The 21,524-nt window shown below is 42.8% G+C and overlaps 1 protein-coding gene across 10 annotated transcripts in view; it reads right to left on the bottom strand.

Annotated features, from left to right (window-relative positions):
* HNRNPM (heterogeneous nuclear ribonucleoprotein M) overlaps nt 1-21,524 on the bottom strand; it is a 40,060-nt gene that overhangs the window by 5,610 nt on the left and 12,926 nt on the right. For 2 of the 10 annotated variants that reach the window (XM_061422387.1, XM_061422390.1), the window contains exons 1-8: nt 17,144-18,007; nt 16,965-17,058; nt 15,695-15,886; nt 14,947-15,100; nt 12,396-12,445; nt 10,840-10,900; nt 8,525-8,626; nt 6,524-6,601 (exon numbers count right to left, since the gene is read on the bottom strand). In XM_061422387.1, the coding sequence (XP_061278371.1) occupies nt 6,524-6,601; nt 8,525-8,626; nt 10,840-10,900; nt 12,396-12,445; nt 14,947-15,100; nt 15,695-15,886; nt 16,965-17,042 (715 nt within the window). In that variant the 5' untranslated portion in view covers nt 17,043-17,058; nt 17,144-18,007. Of the gene's footprint in view, nt 1-3,144; nt 3,244-6,523; nt 6,602-7,061; nt 7,107-8,524; nt 8,627-10,839; nt 10,901-12,395; nt 12,446-14,946; nt 15,101-15,694; nt 15,887-16,964; nt 17,059-17,143; nt 18,015-18,043; nt 18,097-21,524 lie in introns of those variants that run through there. The other 8 variants (XM_061422393.1, XM_061422386.1, XM_061422392.1 and 5 more) reach the window with 8 other exon arrangements.

The raw sequence follows: 21,524 nt of genomic DNA, 5'->3' as shown, positions 1-21,524 counted from the left end.
ACAAGGTCATTTTACTGGGAAGCTGCAAGAGTCCTGACGACGGGTCAGATGGCAGGGCCCATGGAGCTCCAGGCCCAGGCCTGCTCGGGAGGGCCTCTCGAAAGAGGCACCCGTGAGCTGAACTTGGTAAGTCACAGCAGGAACGGGGGGCCAGCAGCCCAGTTTTCTAAAGCCGGTCCAGACCCTCAGGACTCGCAGACTGAAGAGCGCACTCACCCGCCCATTTCCAGTCAACCCCTCACAGGTACTCTTCAACAAACTGCTGTAGCTACACTGAGAGCCCAAACCATAAAAACCAGCAGTAACCTTGTGCAGTGCTGGAAGTTCGTCCCAGTCCACAAGCCAGGCCAGGCAAGGCGGTAGCCAACTGAGCCCACCAGCCCTGCGTGGAGGGAGCTACATGTGATGGTGACCAAGTGACGGACGCCACCGCAGGCGAACAAACCCCAATATGCTCAGCTGTCCAAAACAGCAATACTGCTGCTTGCTTGCTGGCGGTTCAGAAAAACCTATTTTAAGCTAGTGTTAGCGTTTCAGTTTCTTCTGGGTCTTTCATTATGTAAGAGAGACCTGTCCCCACCCTCTCACTGGTCTTGAAGAGTACTAAACAACATGGACAACAGCCATACAACACATCTCATATTGTGACGAGGAGACTGAACCCTCGCCCTGCAGCTGTTTTAAGTGTTACAATTACCTGCTAAAGGAAGGGGGCGGGAAGGTACACCAAGAAGCAGACCTCCCACCTGCAAGCAAGACCAGGGCTTACTCTTGCATGACGCCTGGGAGCCTGCTCTGTATGCCCAGGCCTGTGGTTTAGTTCCTATAATATCACATGGATCAAACCATTCCCTGCAAAAGACTTCGCAGTCGGCCCACTGCTGATTTGAAGAGAAAGACCAAATTATTTTCACAAAGGGCATTCACAGGCCTCTCTGCTCTGACTCTCAATTTTAATCTGTTCTTCCCATCCAAGGTAGACCAACACCTCCAAGCCTCTGCAACTGACTCTGTCAGCCCTCTCTATGGGCATGGACCCTTCTACCATGCTGAAACCCAGCCCTCCAGCGTGCCCTGCAGTTACTGCATCATCTTCCTGCACCCCCACCACTTCTACCAGTCAACTAGAGTGGTGCTTTTATAAATCCTAACACAGAGAAAACAAGAGCCTTTGTGTGGTGCTCACATGGTTGCCAAGAGCCCAGGAGCCAGCATCTCCACGGCTCCCTCAATTAGGTCACTTCTCCGAGTTGACCTGTGGCGCTGCCCTGAGCCACTCTTAGCATTACTCCTAGGTGACAGCACACTCTTCAAGGTCAAGGATCCATCTACGTCCCTGCAGTACAAAGTACAGCTGTCCGTACAGAGAGGTAGAGATCTACTGCCTTGACAGGAAGGGACACCGAATGGCACACCAAAATGACCTGTCGAATAAGCCACACAGGAATACAAGGCCAGAAACTGAATCTGAAAAACCACCCAGGCAACTCCTCTGAAAACCTGACTTCAAAATTTGCTTTGTTACAAAGACCGTTTTGCTAACTTGGGTCTGATCCTAAGAAGCAAGAGAACAAAAGCTCTTTACTGTTGCTATGGCCACTGTGGGAAGGCTCAGGACAAACAGGATGCGGTCTCAATCAGAGAGAAGGCCCAGAGGAGCAGGAGAGACCGAGGCCGGCAGTGGCCGTTCTGTATTCAGGTCGGGAGAGGACAAGTTTCCTGGCACCACACAAGAGGACCTCAGCAGGCCACCTCCTTCCTGGGCCACCACAGGACCTGGGGCAAAGCTGACAGCCTCGTCAGAGCTGAGAGGTACCCAGAGCAGCAAAGGATCAAGGCTCAAGAGGAGGAGAAAGTGCCTGAGGGAGCAAAGTCATGTGCCATTTTGTTCTCATCTACAAATTAGTATTTGCAGTCAAACGACAATAACTAATTTTTTTAATATCCCACCATTCCAAGACACAAAAACAAAGACAGTTATGGCAACAAGAAACTTGTAACTGACCTAATCACTTACCCCCAAATTCTAAAGCTCAATCTAGAATAAAGCAACAGTCATAACAAGCAAGCCAGGAAAAAAATCTTGACTACCAGTCAATGTCGATACAAGAAAAGTCACTCAACTTTCCTAACCACGGTCAGGGGGGTAAATGAACCAAAGTTCAACCGGCTACTCTGAAAGAAACAGTTCTTAATAATTCCTGATTTTCATGACATAAACACAGAAGACTGGGTTCCTGGAGATAAGCTGCAGAATGTTGAACCCTGTCTCACTGATGACAAATTTTCTAGGGCCTTCATAAATTCTAAGAATACAGCTCAGCTCACACAAACTAGACATAAAAAGGTTAAAATTCTCACACCCAGCCCAAGGTGTCCCACAGAGACAGAGGCTGAGCACTCTGAGGCTAGGACCTAGCAGCCGCCTTTCTGCTCAGGATGATGTGCCAGTGAAGATGGGGAAAGGGGGCATGTGTGTGGCGGGGGGGAATTATCCACGTTCTAAATCTCCTGAGAGAAACAAACTCTAGAGCCCATGAATAGCCAATCTCCTTGTTCCACGCTAATTAACAGAGAAGAATTAGGCTGACAAATTCTTAGAAACATCTAAGCTCAAAACAGGGGAAACCAACTATGGAAAAGTAAAGAATATACTGCTCTGCAAACTAACCAAAACTACATTTAGATGGACCCAGTACTCAAAGTCTTCCAACATTAGGAAACTTCCCTGGTTCACCAAGAGCTCTTTCACATGCAAGAGCAAGCACACCCTCATTCAATTGGAACCCTACAGGCCACTGGACTAAGGAGACTCACACCCCCGCTGAGCCTTGACAATGTTCCCCATGACTAGAGAGCCACAACCTCACATAAATACAGCAGTCTTAACTCTGCAGCAAGAAAACACCTTATACCAATGTGAAAAAAGCAGCCATTTGAAAAGACTGAAACAATAATAGTGCTGCTGCTGCTATCAATAAAAAATTCAAGGACCAAAAGTTTGTATCAGGTCTAGAAAACATACATTTTTTTAAAAGCCTTCAGAAAAATAGCTGACTTGCCTAAGAACCTCCCAATATCAGGGTGAGCCTGCACCCCTGGAGGGTTGACCCTGCCCACATGGGGTCCATGGGGCCTTCTTACCCATTCCTCTGCCAAGGGGCTCTCCAAAGCTTCGAGACATTCCCATCTGCTTTCTGGCAAAGTCTCTCTCAAATCCTCCACCCCTGCCACGCTCCATCTCTGTGGAGAAAAACATTACCCTCGGCCTTTCCAGGAATGCCATTATGTTTTAGACATTAAACCCCAAAACTATAGATACACAACAACTACCAGCAAGTCAGCACGTTTAGTTTTCTACAGGAAACCAGTATTCATCCTCTATTCCTTAAAAAAGCAAGTCACCACAAATGAATCCCTGAAAATACCCTACCTTCAGTCCACTGAGATGTAACTTCCGCTTACATCACAATCACACAGAGAGTGCACTGAGCACCCACTCCCGCAGTAGCTGGCGTGGGAAGACTACAGGAGAGCCTGCCCAGGTTACACACAGCAGCAGCAGCAGCTACCCGCTCTGGGGCACCCCCTCATGCTTGCCCAGCCCAGGGCCTTTACATGTGCTATGATTTCATGGACTCCTCATAACCAGCCTGCACACCTGCATCACCCTCCACCACTACTGGCCCCAAAGTGAGGCTCAATGACTGAGAAACTGACCAATGTCATATGCTCCATAAAGAGGGAGGCAAAGGCTGGAACCTAAATCCAACACAGAAGTCCACGGTCCAGTCACCAGCACAAGAACAGAAAGACACCTGTGGACAGACAACACAACTGCTCTTCCAATAACTGGAGCAGTTTGATCTATATAATGGGGTTTGGGAACTTCATTCTTCTACACTGACTGCAGGAATACTTATTATTTTTTCACAACGTCTTCTAGAAACAAAGGTCTTAGCTCCTGTGCGGGAAAAGCCCTGCCACTGCTGTCACCTGTTTGAGAAACCCTTTCAGGATTCCTGTCATTCACTACTTCTTCCCTTGTACATTCCTCTAAAGCAAGACAGAGTGTGCATCACACTGTCTCCTTTCCATATTGAAAGGTCCTTGGAAAATCTGGTTTATTAATTTGCTCCTGAGAAACATGAGGTGTACAGGTGCTATATAATGGATGCTTTCTATTGCACAATTATCAAAAATGCAGCTGGAGCCCCTATACTTTCAAAGAAGCAAATGAATGCATTACATATTTATAAACATGGAAGCAGGCCAGCATTATGAATTAATAAGATACAGCAGATAACAGCAGTGGACTTCAGTCACAATTGAATCCACCCCACTGAGCGTCACAGGTTGGTGGCTCGCTATCTGCTAGAAATACATCTAACTCAAGCAAGCCTGTGTATGGTAGGCAGAACAGAAATCCCAGAGTGGTAACGGATGGGAGCTCTGCCATGCACCTTTAATCCTTATCATAAGCCCATGAAGAAGGCAACATCCCCCAACAAAGAAATCATATGCAGGCATTAACGTGTTGGCAAAGGCCTCAGAACTTATCTTCCCAAGCACAGGGAGCACTATACAAACTCCAAGGTACTCTCCCCAACACAAAAAGGAGAGCAAGAGTCAGAGAAAGAAGTTTCACTGTCAAATACTGCATCAAACCAATCACTGCTTGATATGTAATGACCTTCCCATAAAAAAATGTTTGTATGTATCCTAAGATTTGACCCTCACTGGCTGGTTGACTGGCCCTGAGAATCTGATCTCTAACAGTCTAATGTCAGCACCCGTGACCATAATGGGATGGCATCATGATCATCAACTAAACATTAAGAGTTAAATCTGACACATCTTTATTAACTTCTCCAGTGACTGAAACCTTCCTTGGACCCAGCGCCCAAGGGCTCTGAAGCCAATTCAACTCAAATCTCAAAACAGCTCCAATGCAGGAACCTCCAACTCTCTGCTGCAGAGGATGGAGGAGGACGACTCCGAGTCTGGATCTGGGAACATCCAAGAACACAAGAGCAACAACACGTCCTCCACTATGGCTCTTCAAGACACTCAGCACTTGGAACCTTGAATCACCAGGCTCACAAGCGTAACTGCTGAATTCCATTGGCCAGGTTTCCCAAGACTTAGTCCCCATGGCTCAGCATAGGCCCACCCTCATTTCCATCAACTTCTAAATCATATCACTCCACTCCTCAGAGCAACAACCCAAATCTCCTTTTTAATGGTTCATCTGCTCTGAGCAAATACTTCATCAAGCCAGACTTCTCCAATTCTTACTTTTTATTAAAAATCCCATGCACACATGAGCTAAAGACAAGCCTGAAAGTACACTGGAAACACAAACCTCTGTTCCTTCATTTCTTATTATTCTTCCTAAATCTTTTTATCATCATCTAGAACAAGGTACTCCATGAAGAAGAAGGGCAGCTTATTCAACAGGAATCTGTCTTTCCAGTTTGATAGTTACTATCTATCCTAGTAAGGTTCTTACTTGCTCTATACAGTCTTCACATGGTATGTTACACAGACCAGCAAAGAAACATTTAAACCGAAATCCTTACGTGTATAATAACTGAGTTACTTTGCTGTATAGCAGAAATTAACAAAACATTGTAAATCAACTATACTTCAATTTTAAAAGTTAAAAAAAAAAAAAAAAACCCTCCAGCCCCAAATTCTTAATAACTTCTCATTCCACAAAAGTTAGTAAAACAGCAGCATTCCCACAGCTGTGGGTCACAGAGGATTTCAGAAAGACTCTCAAAAGCAGCAAGATCTTCATGGCCCTCTATAGCCCTATTTGGGGGAAGGATAGGGTGGGAGGGAGTGGTGTCTATGTTGGAGACAATTCTAAAAGGCAGGATCTCAGATTAAGAGCCAAGCTCTGGAGTCAGACAGCCTGGGTCCACATTCCATCATTACTAGCCATGTGACCTTAGGCAAGTCACTCTGGGCCTCAATTTCCAATGAAATGGGGATAACAGTACCTACACATCATATGGTTCTTACAAGAACTAAATGAAATAACAGTTTTATCATTATACTTGACATAACTATGTCTCAGTTATTAAGATGGGAGGCCTGTACGATTTAAACAGTAGTACACCAAATTTCACATGATATAAATACAAAATTAAACAAATGCTGCATCCACTCCCAATTTGCAGACATCAGAGCAGATGATCAAGCCTCACCCAGTCCAGCACTCTAGGGGAGACAAGTGCTGGAGGCCACAGGAATGCTTTAAAGTTTTTAAAGTTTTATTGGACAATTACCGGGAAGATCTGAAACAGAAAACCTCAAGAGTTTAGTAACTAAGAGAATGAACACTTGCCTACCATTAAATCTAGCTTCTGGAATACAAACTATTTAAGGCAATTCAAAGTTATCAGATTCAGCACAAAAGTGGGAGGGTGAAATCACTTATTAAAAATCAGTCTGCTGCCTAAAGGTCACCTAGAGCCAACAGACAGGAAAGGGTAGGTAGGCACACAGAGCTTACCGTTTATTCTGCCCATGTTCATCCCAGATCCAAATCGACCCATGTTTTCCATACCACCACCAAAGGGTCCTTCCATGCCTGAAAGAGACATATTTACATTTTAGCAGCAGCCTAACAAGACTCAAAGTGAACAGGAATAGAAAATGTTTTCACAAGTTTCACCTAGGGCATGTGCTGCCAAAAACTTACCAAGTCTTAAGGGCTTTTGGAGAAAAAAGGCTAGAGCCCTTACTTAAAAATCACTATCTTCAAAAGGCTGATCTGATCCAATCCAGTCAATGAACAGACAAGCAAAGAGAGACCCAGAGAGATGGAGTGACTTGCCCAAGGTCACAGAGCTAGTCAGTGAGAAAGCCAGAACCAAAAGCCAAGTCGCCCAATAGAAGGATCAATGGGTAAAAGTAATCTCTAGACTTAAACTGTTTGGAAACCCAAGTGAAAATTTCATGCAGGGCTTAAGAGAAAAGCAAAAGGGAAGAAAAGAGGGGAAACCATACCTAAAAGTAGTTACATTCATACTTCATTTGAGTTGTCTTACCTCCCATTTTATTTATTCCAAATCCTATGCCTTCCATTCCCATTCCTTAAAAAGAAAAAGTCAATGCAAACTAAAATTATGTCAAAGCCGTAATGTTTGAACTTAAAAAGCACAAGAAATTCCAAACAGCAAAAAATATCCCTGACTCCAAATATAGTTTAATTGTCAAGGGGGAAAAAAAAATGGGGTAGGGGCTCCTCCATTTCAACTGACAAACTAGTACATCCCAAGAAAGCAACTTATGCCTTTAACTAAATAATCATCCTGTGACTCAAAATTTGATAGTGTTCATACAGTTTCACTAAATGACCAAGTTAGACATGAAATGTTAAGTTTTAGGAAGAGAGTAGGGCACATTCACTTTTTAGAAGCTTACTTCAGGGAACAGAAGTACATTTTAAAATCTCCTTTAAAGGTAAAATTCTCTAAGAGCAGTTCCTAAAAACACTGAGGCTTCCCTCTCCTCAACCCCAGACTCTCCTCTGAGGTGTCAGGTCAGGGGATGTGGTGTTCAGATCAGTAAAGCCACCTGAAACACTTTCTTCAGCCCCAGAGCTTAATCTGGGAGGGAGACAAAGGAAAAGCAGAACTGACGGTAGCAGGGTTGAGAGTATCCATCTTGCAATTCAAAGAGCTGCAAGCAAGACATAAGTCTGAGGCCATAAAAACGCAGTATGTTTAAATGATATGAATGCCTCATTGCACAAAAACACCAAAAAGTGAAGTTTAAAGTTCATTCTACATGTCAAAGCTTTAATCGTTAGCTATTGCTTTTCTTCTTAAACAGGCCTAGGAGAGCTATGTAGTCATGCGACGAGGCCCTCCATGTCTTTCTGCATCCGACAATGCCCCTGCCTCAAGAAGCCCTGTAAACACCAGGGGACAGCCCACAGGCATCTGGGTGATAGATGGTGGCAGTGAGGTGGTCCCAAGATCAGGAATTTCTGTCACTAACTGATAGTGTGACCTTGAGCAAGACCATCTCTCTGGCTTGCCTCCTCTTATCCAAAGGCTTAACTGAGTATCTCAGCTCAGAAGGACTTGTGAGGATAAAATGCAAAGCACGAAAGTATTCACTTGGTAAAAATGCAAAATACTGCCTTAATCAAAACGTTAGTTAGTCGCTCAGTCGTGTCTGACTTCTTGTGACCCTCTAGGCTCCTCTGTCCATGGAATTCTTTAGGCAAGAATACTGGAGTGGGCTGCCATTTCCTTCTCCAGGAATCTTCCCGACCCAGGGATTGAACCCATGCCTCCTGCACTGCAGGCAGATTCTTTACCGTCTCAGTCACCAGGGAAGCCCAATTAAAATGCATCAAAGATAAATAAGGAAGGAATTAATTTTGTCCCAATATGAGCCTCATTCCACTTGAACTACTCAATGTCCAATTATCCCAAAAATTATTAAGATAACTTTAACTTCCCCAGAAATCCCCAGTCAAGAGGCACACTGTACTTCTCACCTGCAGGTCCCAGGTTGCCCATTCCAATGCCTTTATTCAAATGGTTGGCATCAATAGGCTGCCCTCCTGGTCCTAACCCCATGCCAATACCACCAAGTCCATCTGAAAGGAAATGAGAAAGTCAGAGTATTGATTCTACTTCCTTAGGAAGCCCTGACCCTAAAAGTTAAAAAGACCCTTTGTTTACTGTGTAGTAGCTGTTACACTCGCCCCACCGCCCATCTGCACCACCAAATCCAGGGCCTAATCCATGATTCAACACTGATGCATTTGGGAGCTCTCCCTTTAAAGGCATAAGCTCTCCTAAAACAACAGGGACTAGAATGTGTGATCTATATAAAACGAGCGCAACTAAAAATCAGTTCACATGAGAACTACAGAGAAGATCTGTGAACAACAACCCACACAGTGACAAGTTGTGAGCACCTACTTGTTTCCCTGAATAGTGAAATGAGAAATGTTTAATCAGAAAAGGCAACTGGAGACCTCACAAAGAAAGCAGCACAAATACGCCCAACCCTCATCTCTCAACCTGGTGACCCAAAGGACTTTTCTCCGGAAAAAACAATGTGATAAACCAGCCAATTAACACATTGGGCTTAGGCTATTCTCTGACTCTGCTGCAGGTGGTTTGAGTAATGAAGCTAGTGTATCCAAGGAACCCATCTAGTACCCAGAAAGTTTCCTGAGCCAAGGACTGCACCCTACCCACAGAATACAGGCCAATCTCAAAACAGCCAACGAGGCCTCAGAGTATATGATACTTGCAATGCTCTGGGTGATTATGGCTTGGAGGCTAAGACCAGGTGAGATTTTTAAAAATAGGAACAAAGTTCACTTAAAAAAAAAAACATTGACAAAACAAAAAAACAACAGTTCTCCAATTTTTAATCTGATAAAAACCGTGTTCTGAAACCGCACATAAACAGCAGCAAGAGCTCACCAAGGTTACTTACTCCCCAAAGCACTGAAGTCAACCTGAGATTTTTTGGGGAAACCAAAAGCCACAGATAATGGGCTCCCTGGAGCCCAGGGTGCCAGTCTGGCTGCCAAGCAGCCCTCACCTCCTCCTCTAGGCACAAAACCAGCAAGAGCCAGCACCCTGTTCCTGGTAATTACCGTAAGAGACCACACAGATTATGACAAGGAAATGGGGTCCATCTCTAAATAATGCTAACTTTCAACAGATTACCCATCTTATATTCGTGAAACCATGGACTTCCCCTCAAAAATCTGTCTCTACTATGCTTCTATAATCCTAAACTGCAAACAAGAATTAGTATGCTAGTCTAGGCTCCCATTCAATTCAACCTCTGATGGCTAAGCATTAGGCATGAGCCACTGCTCCAGACAGGAGGTGGCCCTGGCCGGCCCTCCAAACACCTCAACCCCACAGCCTCACGTGAGGAAAAGTCCTCTCTCTCAGACACCAGCTGGTCTGGCCCTATCCCAAGCCTCAGTCTGCCTCCCACAGGCCAGCCCTGCCTGCACTGCTGACACACAGCCCCTCAGGCCACCACAAACCTCCCCTCCACTGCTCCCTGTGCTCAGGCTCCCTGCCCTTCTGTGGGCTCACCCAGGATGACTTCACTATTACCCGCTCTTCCCACCTATGCCTTCCCTGCCCCAGGATGGACTTTCACCTGGATGTCACAAATAACCCTATATAAAAATTCTGACTGTTATACTTCACACACCATAAACTTCACCCTTTCTCCAGGCCCTGGCAATCACAATCCACCTGTCTTATGAACTCGCTTATTCTAGACATTTCCAATAGACAGAATCAAATTCATCCATACTGTAGCATGTTACCAGTACTTTGTTTCTTTTTTACAGCTGACCTATAGTCCACTGTATAGATTTACCATGTTTTATTTACCCATTCATCAGCTGAAACCATGCAGTCGTGAATATCTGTGTACAGGTTTCTGTGTGGGTACAAGGTTTCAGCTCTCTTGTAGTGTACACCTAAGAGTGGGACTGCTAGGCCATATTGTAATAACCAATCTCTTCTGAACCCAAGTGCAAGCTGGCTTTCATTTTTTTTTGCAGTTTGTTTCTTCCCAGCTACACCTTCTGTGTCCTGGGCAGCCTGCCTCACCGCAATGTAATCCTAACAACCCTTCCTATATTGTCTCTCTGCTTATTTTTCACCCCAAAAAAATTTATAAGGAAAACAATCTTTTTGAATGTTTTGCTCAAGAACAGTCTAGATAACTGCAGACTGACAGCCCAAGTTCAAATGTAATTGTAATTTTCTGGTTAGAATATGTTAAATTCAAAATCGTAGCCATAATAATTGAGACACTTACGGGGAAGTTGTTGTGGACGCTCAGGAGGGAAAAAATCTCCCTTTGGTAAGGCCCTCTCATCCTGAAAGAGAAAGTGAATAAATCTCAGTATTCCCTGCAGCACTGCCAGCATCAGCAAAAGCTGGAAACAATTCCTATCAACAGAGGACAGATCAGAGACATGATGATACACCCATGCCACGGAAGAACATGCCAAGTATAAATAAAAGAATATGGGGGAAAAAAAAGAATACGGGAGAGTTGCGATCTTTCATGTAAAGGGGGAAAGATAAAAAATAAACGTTCACGTCACTGTGGAGGAAGAATGGGACCTGGACACAAAGTAAGAGAAAGACTCTCACACTCAACTTTTCATGTGTTCTGACTTTTGAATCACATGAAAGTGAAAGTCGCTCAGTTGTGTCCAACTCTTGGTGACCCCATGGACTGTCCATGGAATTCTCTAGGCCAGAATACAAGTGGGCAGCCTTTCCCTTCTCTAGGGGGTCTTCCCAAGACAGGGATGGAACCCAGGTCTCCCGCATTGCAGGTGGATTCTTTACCAGCTGAGCCACAAGGGAAGCCCAAAAACACTGGAGTGGGTAGCCTATCCCCTCTCCAGCAGATCTTCCCAACCCAGGAATTGAACCGGGGTCTCCTGTGTTGCAGGTGGATTCTTTACCAACTGAGTTATCAGGTGAATCATGTGAAGCAATTATCTATTCAAAAAGCTAAACTGAACGCTTAAAGGAACAAAACAAATCCTTAATAGTTTCTTCTGTTTTCTTCCTGACCTTCAGTCCTAACTAGATGACCCTCAGCACGTTCCAGTCATGCCTGTATTAATCATTAATACTGTTATCTTTGGCATCTTTGGCACAGCCACAGCTGGGCTAATGTTTATACTAAAATGCTCCAAAAGAACTTTAAAGGCTTTCTGAATCAGACTTCATTATGTTTACAACAGACAGGATGCTAACCAAACATACTTTTAATACTCTGAAAATTGAAACCTATGTATATAACCATTCTCTGAAACCAACCATTTGCTCAAGTAGGATACAGGATACTCAAGTGACTCCTGATCATGCAAAGGAAAAAATATCTGAAGAGCTGCATGAGCAAAAGTTATTGGTTATTTCTGTCATAAATTTGCTCAACATACTGCAGACTCTGACTCAGACTGATCCATAAATAAAGCAGAATGGCTATGTGCATGTACACTCTTAAATAATCCCATGTTTTTGCTAACCTTATTTGGGTATATTAAAGAGATCCTTGGAATTCCCTGGTGGTCCAATAGTTAAGAATCCACCTTCCAATGCAGGGGACACAGATTCAACCCCTGGTCCAGGAAGATTCCACATGCCACGGAGCAACTCAGCCCATGAACCACAACTACTGAAGCCCATATGCCCTAGAGCCTGTGCTACACAATAAGAGAAGTCACTGCAATGAAAAGGCCTGTGGCCCACAACTAGAGAGTAGCCCTCACTCCCAGCAACTAGAGAAAGTCAGTGTGCGGCAACAAAGATCCAGCACAGCCAATAAATAAATAAAAGATCCTACTAACTTACCATTTTCACGTGCATTGGTCTGTCAAACAGCAGCTGGCCATTAAACATAGCTGATATTACAATTAAGGCTATTTCTTGCAATTCTAAAAACACGCATAGCACGAGAGAAATACCCAAGAGAAAAATACTCCAACTGCTGCCACCAGTCCCTCTAAGTAGTGAATTTATGAGTAATTTTGATTCCTGCTTATACTTTCAAGTATTTGTTCCTACAGTAAACATAAAAGCAACAATAAACAAGGCTCAAGGGGGATAAAACGAAACCTCTGCTTACTCCTTAGGTGTGGATCTTCATTCAAAAAACCTTAAAAAAAAAAAAATCTTATACTTCTCACTAAACCATTCTCCTCTTAAAAAGCACTCACATTAGGGACTCCCTCCATGGTCCAATGGTTCAACGTCATGCTTCCAATGCAAAGAAAGCAGATTTGATCCCTGCTTAGCGAACTAAGATTCCATGTGCTACATGAACGCCCCCTTCGCCCGCCACCTCCCCGCAAAAAAAAGAACAGCACTGACATCAGTTTTCCTAGTGCGTCCAATAAGCCCGGTCTTCTAGCATGTTTTGAAGTACTGTGTTTTCTGGCTAATATACTCAGTGACAATCTTACCAGAGTTTAAGATCAGTGTTCCTGTGTGGTATCCTCTCTGTGGTCACTCTAGAGTGAGCAGCCTAGAGTCAGAGAGGTGCTTCTTCCAGAATGTCAATCCACTGGAGAAGACAGGCCCTGTAAGGATTTACCTCTCCCTTCAAATCAGACCCTCTAAAAAGAAAACCCTGGAGAAGACCACCCATTGACATGTGCCCATTTTCGAACCATCGCTTCTATCTACACAGTATTGGACTCCCGTAATAATATCCACAGTAACATATTCTCAATCCCAAAGAAAGGCAATGCCCAAGAATGCTCAAACTACTGCACAATTGCACTCATCTCACATGCTAGTAAAGTAATGCTCAAAATTCTCCAAGCCAGGCTTCAGCAATATGTGAACTGTGAACTTCCTGATGTTCAAGCTGGTTTTAGAAAAGGCAGAGGAACCAGAGATCAAATTGCCAACATCTGCTGGATCATGGAAAAAGCAAAAGAGTTCCAGAAAAAGATCTATTTCTGCTTTATTGACTATGCCAAAGCCTTTGACTGTGTGGATCACAATGAACTGTGGGAAATTCTCAAAGAGATGGGAATACCAGACCACCTGTCCTGCCTCTTGAGAAATCTGTATGCAGGTCAGGAAGCAACAGTTAGAACTGGACATGGAACAACAGACCGGTTCCAAATAGGAAAAGGAGTACGTCAAGGCTGTATATTGTCACCCTGCTTATTTAACTTATATGCAGAGTACATCATGAGAAACGCTGGGCTGGAAGAAGCACAAGCTGGAATCAAGATTGCCGGGAGAAATATCAATAACCTCAGATATGCAGATGACACCACCCTTATGGCAGAAAGTGAAGAGGAACTAAAAAGCCTCTTGATGAAAGTGAAAGAGGAGAGTGAAAAAGTTGGCTTAAAGCTCAACATTCAGAAAATGAAGATCATGGCATCACTTCATGGGAAATAGATGGGGAAACAGTGGAAACAGTGTCAGACTATTTTTGGGGGCTCCAAAATCACTGCAGATGGTGACTGCAGCCATGAAATTAAAAGACAGTTACTCCTTGGAAGGAAATTTATGTCCAACCTGGATAGCATATTCAAAAGCAGAGACATTACTTTGCCAACAAAGGTCCGTCTAGTCAAGGCTATGGTTTTTCCTGTGGTCACGTATGGATGTGAAAGCTGGACTGTGAAGAAGGCTGAGTGCTGAAGAATTGATGCTTTTGAACTGTGGTGTTGGAGAAGACTCTTGAGAGTTCCTTGGACTGCAAGGAGATCCAACCAGTCCATTCTGAAGGAGATGAGCCCTGGGATTTCTTTGGAAGAAATGATGCTAAAGCTGAAACTCCAGTACTTTGGCCACCTCATGCGAAGAGTTGACTCACTGGAAAAAGACTTTGATGCTGGGAGGGATTGGGGGCAGGGGGAGAAGGGGACGACAGAGGATGAGATGGCTGGATGGCATCACTGACTCAGTGGATGTGAGTCTGAGTGAACTCCGGGAGTTGGTGATGGACAGGGAGGCCTGGCGTGCTGCGATTCATGGGGTCGCAAAGAGTCGGACACTACTGAGCAACTGAACTGACTGAACTGAACGTATTTTCTCTAGTCATGTGTACATACACGTTCACTTGTGTCTGACTCTTTGAGACGCCAAGGACTGTAGCCCGTCAGGCTCCCCTGTCCATGGGATTTTCCAGGCAACAATACTGGAGTGGGTTGCTATCGCCTCCTCCAGGGGGTCTTCCTGACCCAAGAATCATACCCATATCTCTTGCATCTCCTGTACTGGCAGGTGATTCTTTACCACTAGCGCCACCTGAGGATCCTCTAGTAACACAGGAAATGCTAATACACAAAATTAACCACTTCCCCACACAAACCTGCATTACTAATACAACATTTAAGCCAAACTAAATTCACTAAGTTGAATTCCAAAAAAAGGATACATATAGCTTGCACGGCTTCAATGGACTGTTCAAAAGTAACAGTGCCTATTCCACGACTTTTTCCGTCTTTATCCTCAAGAATGTCTGCTCGGACCACCACACCAGCCATACTAAAAACTTCCTTCAGTTTCTTCCAGCCAACTTTATAATCCAGCTAATCAAGAGAAGAGAGAGGCAAATCTCACTGTAAACATTTTTACTACATGAATGTGACATGCTTTGGGTAGAAAACAAGCATTAGAAAATGTTACAAAAATAATGTCATAAGCCTATTTTAACTACTATTTACTGAATAGTAAAGTCTTTTCTCTAACGATTTAAGTCACCTCATTCCTTTCAAGGTAATGCTTATTTTGTGAATACTAAAAAACTTTGCTCCCCTTTTAAGGTTTACCATCATCCTCCCCAATCCACTTTTTCCCTTTGCAAATGACAAAGGTTTATTACCATACACCCAGACGTAACAAGAAGGGAACATCAATATACAACCTCTGTTCATATACTTTACCCGGCACGTACTCTTACAAACACAAGCAGAACTCAGTAAACATGCCCCAACAGGACCATGGGTCAAGCCTGTGTGACTTATGACTACTGTGGTCATTAGGGGACAAAGCCCATAACCCTCCTTTAGCTCCCCCACCTCCCCACCCCCAGCTCAAATGTCAGAGCTACTGTTTTAACTCATTGACAAGACCATCTAAAGCAGTAACTCAAACTTTACGAAACAATGTGTCCATTTACTTACATTTGCTACAAATACTGTGCTTCCAAGTCTTCCAGCCTGTAATGCATGGATAATCTCATTTGGGATGTTAGGATTATTTAGGATACTGGGTGGGATATTAATCATTCCTGGGCCACCTGGTCCCATACCCATCCCACCAGTCGTAGCCATCACCTTTTGCATTGCTCTCCTGGCATGTTCACCATCAGGATCCTAAAATAAGCACAAAAGGGTTATATTTAACTGACCCAGTGACAATTAAAACCAGCTCCAACAGTTAAGTGATGCTCCTAAAATTTCAGATACTGAGAGGATGTTTAGAAACCATTTCTCAAAATCTGTAACAAGAAATTCAAATGAACTAAAACCAAATTGCCAGGCCAGGAACAATTCCAGCCAAAAGAATGAGGAAGAAAGGAAGGGTATAAAATTTAGCTCTCAATTTGAACTAAGAAAAAAACAAAAGGTAAAGGGGTGGATGAAATGATTAGCCAGAACTTCCAGGTTGAAATAAGATCTTCAAGGGCTTGGTATAATTGAATTCTCACTAATTCAATGAGGTTTTATAATTTGTGTAAACCCCATTGGTGATTTCCCAAAAGTTTGAAAACACAGCTCTAAATCACCAAGGTTATTTACTTCATCCTTCAAGAATTCAGGTATTCAACTCATGAGTAATGTGTGCAAAGGTTCATGAATCGCTGGTGTTTATTCTTGAACTCTGCTGTTTTGTGTGCCACCTTCACATGAGAGCACTCAAGTCCTACCATGCTTCCTCTCTGGCCTCTGTGTACTTACTGACCTTCCTTCAAGAGTAGGAGGTAAAAATAAGTCAAGGAAGGATTGAATTAACCAAAAACCTCCCATTTTCATTCAGGGACAGAAGACACCTGATTTGGATTAGCTACGAAAAAGAACTCAAACACATTTAACAAAAAAAGATGAGGATTCAGACTGAGTAAAACTGCAGATGTAGAATACCTTAAAAACAAACACACACACAGCAGAAAACCATGGGCTCAGTTTGAGTGGCCAAACCAAGGCAGGCTGGCCTAAGACAAACCACAGGTGTCAGGAAGGCAGCAGGCAGTGGCTCAAGACATGTTCAGCCACTATCCCAAAGTTCTTATGGGAAAGATTGCTGAAGCCTGCGACTGACCCTCCTCTTTACAAAACAACAGGACGATCTGCTCTGTAAAATGTCACCAAGGACTATGTCTGTCTTTTCCTATCTCCAAACAGGGACAACTCGACAACTACAGATGGTATCCACAGTGTTTCATGAGCTTACTTCTTTGACTTTCAGTGGTCTTCCACTCAGACTATGCTTGTTTAGAACTTCAGCAGCTTTTTTCATGCTCTCTTCCATCTTGAATTCAACAACACTATGAAGAGTCAAAAGGAAATGAGTGAAACCAGTCCTACAGCTAAGAAGGTTCAATTGCCAATAAGTAATGAGACAATACTTACGCACATCCCTTTGGAAGAAGCCACAGACCAGTCAGAAGAGCAAGAGGGGGAAAAAAGAAAAAAAAGTAAATTTCAGTGACAGTTATAAATTAAAACTATGATTTTTGTAACAGTTTTTAAATTAACCCTTCTAAGGGGAAGCTGACAGAGTGTCTTGCCTGGCCTTCCTTATTAAGAGCTCCGCTCCTAGCGTCTCCTCTCTTCACATTACCAGCTTTTGCACTAGTGCTGCTGAAGTTATAATGAGCAGACCTAATTCAGGTTCTCCAAGAAATCACACAAACTTTAGATCTGCTTCCCTCGGCACTCAATCAATTCCTTGTCATACTCCTCCTTAAATCCATCCCTTCCATAAATTAAGCTCATCCTTTTGATTATTCTAAGCCATTCTATTGCACGACAGAAAATAGTTAATTTTCTCTTTAAACGAGGCCAATTTTAAACGTTCACATTTTATTATTTGTTTTACAATTTACTGGCACAAAGGCAACTTTTCAGAATCTTTGGTTCACACAACTTTCAAATTCAGCAAACAACCAAAAGTAACATTTTCTAGACAAGAACACACGTTTTACATTAATATACCACCGCTAAAATTCCATGCATAATTCACACACAGCCAATTCCTCTGTTAACAAAGAGACAATGCTGCTCTTGGTCCCCAGTTATCCAAATTGGGCATCCAAAAAGAATACCAAGAAGCTCGTTGGCCAGCCATTTGGAAAAGCGGGACTCCAGTTGGCAAATCCCCTCCCACCCCACTCGGATGTTTGGCAAACCAAACATAGCTACTGTAACATGAGCACTCACTGCCTTCCTGATTTCATTCGATTCCACGCCACCATACAGTTACATTTTTCATGTAGTAAATCCACAGAAGAAATTCTCTCAGACACTTACCCTTGACTTTCCTTCAGCGTCCATTAAGAGCTCCACGTATGTTACCTCACCAACTACAAATCAGTTTCCAGACGACACATAAACCAAGGGAGAAAAGCCAAGAAAACAATGGGAATTTAGAACAATCATCAGCAACCTTGTATGGAGCCTCTGCCTTATAAGAAAGCCCAGAAACACTCCATGTTCTCTAAACCGCCACACTAGGCATTACAGGTGTGCAGTAAAAGTAGGTGAAACTTGTTAACAATATGTCCTTGATTTTCCTCCCACCTCAAACAAGCTATTTCCCTGTCTGAAATGCTCGTTCATGACTACAGGCAATCCAAATCTACAGGAAAGAAGTCTGCATGATTCACTTTTGGGAAGAAGGAAGGAAAACACTTTTACACATACACTGACTGCTGAAAGCAGGTAAACAGCACACTAAATGCAATGCCACTGAATGAGCTCAACTGTTCACTACAAAGATATGTACATGTATATGCTCAAAAGGCGCACACACAGCGTGGCTGGCTACAGGAGTGTGCAACCTGTCCAATCGCATCGGGCTCTGCTGAGGGCCATGCACATAGTTAACGCTCTGCTGCTGTCTTGAAATGCTCAGTAGTTTTTAAATAAGGGGCCCGGTGCTTTCATGTTGCACTGGGCCCCACAAATTCTGTGGCTGATTTCTGCACACAGCACTAGGCTTCATAACTATCACAAGCAGGATGTATAACTTATCCATCACAAAACCAGAGCAGCATCTGCATTCTTTTCAATGAATTAAGCCAGGCTTTATTCTCACTGCTCTCTCAACCTTCTCACTACAGGACACAGATAAATGCAGACTTAGAGCTCAGTTGGCACCTCAAGAGCTACAAAGACTCACTCAGAAGGCTAGTCGACACAAAAGGGGAAAAAAACAAACATTTCCAAAGAACCCACAGATTTTCCTCCAGGTTTGGATTGCCAATTCATGACCACCACAACCAGATGTTAGAACCCACCAAGACAACCACCAAAATGGCTGCTGAACTTGAAGATGGCACAAACACACCAAAAAAGCCTAGAAATTTTAGTGTTAACTTGGAGGAAATAACAACTAAGCAGACTCTCCAAAGTCAAGAAAGGGCTTTTGTTTCAAGAAATATTTTTTTCATTTTCAGGATTATTCTTTATGATGATAAAGCCTCCTCTCACTCAGTTTTCAATTTGGTTTAGCAGTACAAAAATAAATCTCTTAATGGCCCCAAGTCTTGCCTAGCCTATTCCTTTGTTCAAAGGATATTAAAATTATAAGGATTTTTAAATTAATATACCACAAAAAGACTTAAGTGCAAAGTAAGATTAATTTTTTTTAATTTGAAGAGCATACTTATTAGTAATATATTTGCATGGCAGTGGACAGGAAGAAGGTCAAGGATTCAAAGTTTAAATCTATAGCCTCACCTCCTTTGTCCTTTCCTGAAATATTACAGACTACACCAGCACTTTGCACAAAACAGGAAGGAAAATCGGTGCAAAGAAAAGAAATTAGGATTATTTCTAAAGAAAAAATTAGGAGGAACTGGTTTAGTTTAACTTTTGGAGTATGCACAATTGAAAAATGATCACAGCCAAGGAATAAATAGTCATACAAATTGGCTTTCTGTCATCCTTACAAAAGTAAAGAAAGTCCAAAAATGCTGTGGTCATTCTTGAGGCCATGTTAAAAGCCATTTATTTCAATAGCAGCAGCCATTTGAGGACCAACAGCCCTTGACTCCACGTTGATGAAAATGTCAAGTTGTATCAAGACAGTGAAAGAGACCCCATCCCAAGTTAACCTCCTAGAGCTGAGACTACTACCTAATAACCTTAAAAATAAATTTAAAAATCACAGTATCTAACTCTGACAGCTGTAACCATGTTGTCAGAATTCAAATACTGTTGCATTTTTAGAAGTTTCTAGTTTGTGCCTATAAAGACACTGATTTATCAAAAAGTTGTCACTGCAACCCAGAAACCAAGCAAGTCTAAACCAAACCTTTTTCCATGATCATAACCATTTTAACCAAAAGCCAGGTTTAGAAATTAGGACTTTGTCTACTTAACATTCTAGAGACAGCACGAATCCAACTTCAATCCTCTCTACCAATAACTCTGCTTAAAGGGTTCTCTCTTCCCCAAAAGGTACAGCTGCTTATTAAAAATTATATTTAAAAGACCTCCATCCTCAGTTTAGCTATAGGTCAGGCAAGTCTTGCGGTTCTACCATGAGTAGCACTGTTTCCATAATAACCATGTTCCTCATAAATTCATAATTTTCTGATCTCTACCCTGAGAGACCACATGAATTCAGAGGTGTAAGCAAACCACTGTTAGACAATCTGCAACAGTTACCAATTCATACTTCTCTACAGGAAGATGGTAACAAAACCTTTAAAAAGGTCACCTCTCCTTTAGTTTTACATTATTAAAGCAAAGGCCTGTTAAGTACAGTCAGTGCAACTATTAACACTTTGAAGGCAAAATGTGTCAACTATTCATAGTCTAGTCACATTCAATGAAATGAAGTTTAAAAGAACAAATCAACCCAAGCACAGAAGTTAAGGCTGTGAGGCAGAGTTAACAAACTGGCAGTTTCAAGTCTCGTAGAGATAGAATCTGCAGGTATTAATGGAAAATACTGCTGCTCCTCTTGTTCCTGATCATGGATGGAATCCATGGAATCCCAAGAGTAGACAGACTGCTAAAACAAATTCTACTGCAGCTTTAAACATCAAAGTTTCTGAATGAAAAAACGAAGTCTTTGAAAAATTGAATGCCACATGTTATTACCTACCTTTATTTTAAAATGCTCCAAGAACTCACTGTTAACCAACATTTAGGTGGATTATTCAAAATATTACCTCAAGAATAAAACATGATGAGGATAAGAAAATGAGCAACTCCCAAAGAACTCAGGTAGTCCCTTGGAGCTACTCTGCTCTAACACTCCTGCGCATCTTTGTATCAAAGTACAGGGGCTAAAGCTTCACTGAAGAAAACTCGTAAGTGAAAGGAATAAAGGGGGTGGGGGAGGAGCTCAAAACCATGTTATCAAACATTGTCACTCAGCCAATGCTCAGGGAGCCACTCTAATGGAGGGGTGCACGGGGAAAAATGCGTATTTTAACTTGGAAAGCGTGTTTCTTTGCTATACAGCTAACTTGACACAAAGCAAAAAACATTATCCGATACAATGAATATTCAATTCATGGACAAGTTAGAAAAAATGATTAAGCACATTCTTGCTGCTAATTCCACACAGCAGAACACTGCCTCTCTAACTTGACCGAAACCCAACAAGTAAGACAGGCAGGCTGTACTGTTAAGGTTTGATCCAAGTACCCACAAATATGAATGCTGCAGCAGCAACAGACCTTTCCAAAACGCAGGCTGAATATCCAACAGAGGATATCATAAAGGAGTCACAGACTTGGTATTTTTACCAAGGGATTTTTACTTAAATTGAAAA

Source organism: Bos javanicus, chromosome 7 (genome assembly GCF_032452875.1).
Source record: "Bos javanicus breed banteng chromosome 7, ARS-OSU_banteng_1.0, whole genome shotgun sequence".
NCBI lineage: Eukaryota > Metazoa > Chordata > Mammalia > Artiodactyla > Bovidae > Bos > Bos javanicus.
The sequence above is the reverse complement of the archived record's forward strand: the minus strand, read 5'-3'. Positions and strand labels throughout refer to the sequence as shown.